Here is a 6,294-nt window from a genome sequence, read left to right as displayed (position 1 = left end):
TATGAAACCAAATTGCGGTGAAGGGAGTCAAAATCCCAAACAAAATTGCAAAAACATATTGTCCCAATCTCTGTCCCATTTTCGGATTTTGAAGATGAAATTTCCAGGACCGAAATTTTACAGTTTTTACAGATTTATTCACCTGCAACCAATTAGTAAGTCAACTATAGATGCCGAGTGACACGATTGAGTAACTCAATTTGAGTTGCTGGAAGTTTGATTTCGGTCGGAGGAAGCCCACGGTAGGAGTGTTACAACAAAACGAAAAGTTGTATTTTCTAAATCCTGTCTCATTTTCAAATATGAAATTTTTTGAACACAAATTCGACAGATTGGATGACATTTTTGCCCAGAAATAAATAATTGATGACGATATGAAACCAAATTAAGGTAAAGGGAGTCAAAATCCCAAACAAAATTGCAAAATCATATTGTCCCAATCTCTGTCCCATTTTCGGATTTTGAAGATGAAATTTCCAGGTCCGAAATTTTACAGTTTTTACAGATTTATTCACCTGCAACCAATTAGTAAGTCAACTATAGATGCCAAATGACACGATTGAGTTGCTGGGAGTTTGATTTCGGTCAGAGGAAGCACACAGCAGAAAATTTAACAAAACGAAAAGTTGTATTTTCAAAATCCTGTCCCATTTTCAAATATGAAATTTTCTGAACACAAATTTTGCAGATTGGATGAAATTTTTGCCGAGAAACCAATTAGTCAGTTAATTGATGATGATATGAAACCAAATTGAGGTACTGGGAGTCAAAATACCGAATAAAATTGCAAAATCATATTGTCCCAATCTCTGTCCCATTTTCAGTTTTGAAGATGAAATTTCAAGGACCGAAATTTTACAGTTTTTACAGATTTTGTCACCTGCAACCAATTATTAAGTCTTGAACTATAGATGCCAAATGACACGATTGAGTCGCTGGAAGTTTGATTTCGGTCGGAGGAAGCCCACAGCAGAAAGTTTAACAAAACGAAAAGTTGTATTTTTCAAAATCCTGTCCCATTTTTAAATATGAAATTTTTTTCCCTGCTCTTGCCGAAGGCAAAAAGATCGTAGGGAATAAGTAATCGGGTTTGGATATATGAGGTGGCCCGACGGTCCTACGTTGACGACAAAAGTCTGCTCCTTCGCAATATAGACCACTCCCCTATAATTATGTGTATAGGAAGCGTCTGATATGCTGCGCGCGACGCTAGCCATGTGTAAATTAATTACAGTGAAGTTCCTCCTTCGCAAAGTTATTTTCCGCAATTTTCTGGATTCATTTATTGTTGATGCGTGGCGCTACATTGGTCAAATAAATGTTCAATTTTTACCATGCACGAATCCCACTCATTTATAAAAAACATAATATAATATGTAAATATGTTGCACTTTTGTTCCAGTCACACTTTAATCACTCAAAATAATTAATGGTACAAGTACATCGTATGGCCGGGAAAATTGATCGTGCGTGGTTTAACCGCGGCGAAATTCTTGTTTGAACACAAATTCGACAGATTGGATGAAATTTTTGCCCAGAAACCAATTAGTCAGTTAATTGATGATGGTACTATGGTATGAAACCAAATTGAGGTACTGGGAGTCAAAATACTGAATGAAATTACAAAATCATATTGCAAAATCTATGTCCTATTTTCGGTTTTTGAAATTGAAGTTTCCAGGACCGAAATTTTACAGTTTTGACTGATTTTTTCACCCGCAACCAATTATTAAGTCAACTATGTAGAGCTACAGTATAGCTAACTATCTTATATGTACAGAGTTGCTATGTGAACTTTATATCTACCCGAGTATCCGAGCTCTAGCTCATTAGGTCAGTCAAATTCATGGATCACCTCACCAATTAATCCTCGCTGATTAAGTGTATCTTTGGACAAGATGTGTACAGTTATTGTCTTGTTTGTACTTGTAGATTGCCTCATCAATCATGTACGCGATCCGATCACCTGATTAATAAGATCATTGAAAATCAACGTTTATATTGTTAATAATAATCTATATCGATCCTTTTTGTGTCAGCAAATCTTCTTTCCCTTTTACAAAAAAGTATCGATCATATTATGGTAAATTTATTGTTAATTGTTTGATTAAGTTTCGTGATCTGATCTGTGTCCATGAAGTTTAGTCCATGTAAAACTGTCCGTCCTGCTTCTCACTAGCTACATTGCACTTTTAGTCACTGTGCAGTTAAAGTATTTAATTCCTTGCCATACGACATAAGATCAGCTTAAAACATACTTTGAAGACCAAACTTAAAACATACTTCTTTTCTCTAGCATTTGATTGATTTTGGATTTACATAGGTAAAATGAACTTGTCATGTCTAATTTACAATTAAACTAAGCTCAGTTAATGTAAGAGCCGCTTTAGAAAGCACTGGAGTTTATCTCCAGGATTAAATTATATCGAGTTATATGATTTAGCTATAAGGCGGTTTATAAATGTTGTATTTATTTATTATTATTAACTTGTACCTCTTCTGGAAACGACGACAATATCGACACTTTGCCTCTTTCCCAATACCGATATCATTGAAGTGGTTTATGGGTCACCTTCTCAATTTAAGGATGAAAGTAAAGCAGTTTCCAACATAACATATTCCGCAAATACTCACGGAGTTTTAAATTAACATGGAGCCATGTAACAGTTGCTATGGGATGGCAAATCCCCATCCATCGCAGCCCGTTAGTTTCACTGCCTGTTTATAGAATGAGGAGTCTCTCTTTCTGGACGTGTTACCCGTTTTTATTGTTAAGGCCAGAGGGGGGGGGGGGGGGTAAAATTGGTTTTTCCAGTTTTCACATATTTGATCAGAGCTGCTGGAGACAAACAAGAAGAAAAAAACTGGACCGAAATCTGACGTTGCGTTTTTAAGATATCGCGCGCCAAATATTGAGGTTTACATGTAATTACATGTAAAACTTAAACTTAAACTGTAAAAAGTTAAAAGTCCCTTAGTTGAGAATACTGGCCACACCCAGAAGCTGAAACTTGGCACAGTTTTTCCTCGGGCTGTCACCCACAATTCTATTGTACAAAATTTTGATATTTGCCTCTGTTCTCGAAATATGAGGTTAACTTTACCCCAAATTCGACAATTTTTCGAAAACTTTTCAGCTCCTGGGTGTGGCCAGTATTCTCAACTAAGGGACTTTTAACTTTTTACAGTTTAAGTTTAAGTTTTACATGTAATTACATGTAAACCTCAATATTTGGCGCGCGATATCTTAAAAACGCAACGTCAGATTTCGGTCCGGTTTTTTTCTTCTTGTTCGTCTCCAGCAGCTCTAATCAAATATGTGAAAACTGTAAAAACCAATTTTACCCCCCCCCCCCTCTGGCCTTAACAGTAGATCTGCCGACCGATATCACGAAGCTATGATCACCGAAATACTGCCTCCATGAAATGCAAAACTTTATAAATATAAAACTAAAAGCTGCAAGGGAGACTAATGAGTGTTATCGGTAATCTTCAGTAACAAATAATCTGTCTCTCAGTCCGCACCATTCATTTCAATTTATGTATACTGTGTAATACTGCAAGACTGTAATACGATAGAAGGATAATCGAATTGAGGAATTGTAATGAAAAAATCATGGGGTCTGTGAGCACATTAGTCATAATAATATACTATAATATATTTTTATCATGTTTAGAGTCAAACATTCATGATTATTTCATTGCTTAAATATCCTTATATTTTCAGACTGTAATATTATGTAGCATATTATATTTTGTTTGTTATGATAACACACCTTGATAATATGATTGTCATTTTGAATCAAACTTCTCAGTTTTAATGTTTTGAGCGTGAACCTTGTGATGAACATTACCCAGTCTGTCCCTAAGCTTTGCAATTAACGTAAACCATGTTCACATTTTTAAAATATCAATCACTACCCCGGCCCTGGTGACATGTTATTGATAGGTATCTGTCGAGCTTTGAACTCCTTTTAAATTTAAGATATTTCCTTACATATTTCTAACTCCTCCCGTTGTTTTATATAGCAAATTCAACCACCAGGCACACAAGTATCTAGATGTTCCTCCTTGTAAAACTGTCCGTCCTGCTTCTCTCTAGCTACATTGCACTTAACTTGTACCTCTTCTGGAAACGACGACAATATCGACACTTTGCCTCTTTCCCAATACCGATATCATTGAAGTGGTTTATGGGTCACCTTCCCAATTTAAGGATGAAAGTAAAGCAGTTTCCAACAAAAAATATTCCGCAAATACTTGGTGAATGTCACAACGAGTTAGATGCAGAAACAGTGGTTTTTGCACTTTTCACTGTTGACTTGGTCTTGACTCTGGATCTAAATATAATACCGAAACTTCTCACCGACAGAAAAGCATTTCAGAAACGGGAAACATTGCGAAAAAGAACCGGTTGGTGTGCAGGGGTACGGATGTTTGGAAACTATGGACTTGTGATAGACCCAGGGACTGATGTTTGGGCGGCGAAACGGAGAATCATGGACACAGCATTTACCAAATCCTTTCTTCGAACAACCATGGGCGGAATGAACAACGTTTCTGACAGGTTAATAGAAGTACTGAAAACAAAAGCTGAATGTGGCCAGGCCTTTGAGATCTCGGAATTACTCCGCAAGACCACTTTTGAGGCCATCTCACTGTGTGGATTTAATTGGAGTGAGGATATGATAAAAGAGCACGGAGAAGCAGCATTAAAGATGATGCGAGCATTTTTTGACATCATGAGATTGAGTATCAAAAATCCAATGTCTTTAAGGATTCCATGGTCGAGATTAGCTGAGAAACGTAATTTTAAACATGCAGTTATACCCATGCGAAAATTAAACAGGGAATATTTAGAGAAAATAAGGGAGAAAGCTGTTGGAAAAGAAAACCTCCTATCCTACATAATACGAGCAAATACTTGTTCGGATGAGCTGACTATGGAGGACGTGATCGACGACTACAATGTTTTACTGGTGGCTGGCGTGGAGCCAACATCCACCATTATGGCTTGCGCTCTCTGGTTCATATCAATGGACCCTCATGTTTACAAAAAGGCCAAAGCTGAGGTTGACGATGTTTTTGGGCACAACGACCAAATTAGCTTCGAAGATGTCCAGAAGTTGGTTTACATAGAAATGATAATCAAAGAGAGTATGAGGCTCAAAGGAGGGCGTTTAGGAACTGCAAGACAGTGCAAGACAGAAGCAACTATAAATGAAGTTTATTTTCCAAAGGGGACCCAGTTCTTGGTTCTCCGCCACAAACTACACGTTGATAAAAGATACTGGAAAGATCCTGAAATTTTTGATCCAGAACGATTTTCACCGGCTTCCATCAAAAACATTCGACCTTATACCTACATGCCTTTCTCAACAGGCCCCAGAAGCTGCATAGCAAAAAACTTTGCCATTTTGGAGATGAAAGTAATTTTGGCCAATGTTTTGAGGAATTTTATTGTTGTGAACATGAACCCAGAGGAAAAACATCTTGTGATGATTGGAGACGTGACAACAAGGCCAATGGATGGAGTAAATGTGAAGGTTTTTCAGAGATGAATGGACACCCGAATTTTTAAAGTTTTTAAAGACTGTTACTGTTTTATTTTAATTAATTTTTGCAGGAAACTTATTTTCACGATTCATTAGGACTAGGAGTTAGGACCCATAAATCTGCGGAAATTTGTACCATAAAATTAATTGCTTTTAATTAATTTCTCCATTGAATCATTTGAATTCACGAAAATTGATGCTGCAAAAATGGTCCAATTTAAGAATCCGCAAAACCTGATGCCCGTGAAAAGATCTGATTTTACAGTACACATAGTCGTTAACATGGGTTACAGTTGTATGTTATAGTAGCTAGTACTCTATTATATAATGGGGTCGTTATCATGGACAAATAAATGTATTCAAAACAAGTGCCGTCAAAATAAGTGCCGTCAAAATAAATGCCATCAAAAACTGGAAAAACAATTAAACAATAATAAATAATTAACGGAATTATATTTCATGTTAAAACAATCCGCAGCACACACAAAAACCCTAAGGAAAGAAAGAGGGCTCTCGCCTCTCAGTTCGCACAATTCAGCATGCTTGATCTTCCATAGACCATAGCTCCTCTACAGCACCAAACAGTAGCAAGACTTCAACTCCTCCTGCCGGTCCAAACCAACAGATTGATTTGCAGGGGCTCGAATCTGTAGACCCCTTTCCCCCTCTGTAAGCCATTTGTAGCCGTTGTGTTGGATAAAAGTTCGGGTCTACAAAAAGTGTATTTAGTTTGAATAAT

General features: G+C 36.9%; 1 protein-coding gene across 1 annotated transcript; it reads left to right on the top strand.

The window, feature by feature from the left end:
• Window positions 1-4,033: 4,033 nt before the first annotated feature.
• Window positions 4,034-5,667, top strand: LOC134821877 (cholesterol 24-hydroxylase-like). Its single transcript, XM_063832687.1, has one exon. It carries the CDS (start codon window positions 4,062-4,064, stop codon window positions 5,559-5,561), a length of 1,500 nt encoding a protein of 499 aa, XP_063688757.1. The 5' UTR covers window positions 4,034-4,061; the 3' UTR covers window positions 5,562-5,667.
• Window positions 5,668-6,294: the final 627 nt, after the last annotated feature.

This window comes from Bolinopsis microptera, chromosome 10 (genome assembly GCF_026151205.1).
Source record: "Bolinopsis microptera isolate Bmic1 chromosome 10, MBARI_Bmic_1.0, whole genome shotgun sequence".
In the NCBI taxonomy this organism is placed as follows: Eukaryota; Metazoa; Ctenophora; class Tentaculata; order Lobata; family Bolinopsidae; genus Bolinopsis; species Bolinopsis microptera.
This window is presented reverse-complemented; position numbering and strand designations above follow the sequence as displayed.

Coding starts and splice junctions, on each gene's coding strand:
- LOC134821877 (XM_063832687.1), top strand. CDS start 4,062: ATGTTCCTCCTTGTAAAACTGTCCGTCCTGCTTCTCTCTAGCTACATT.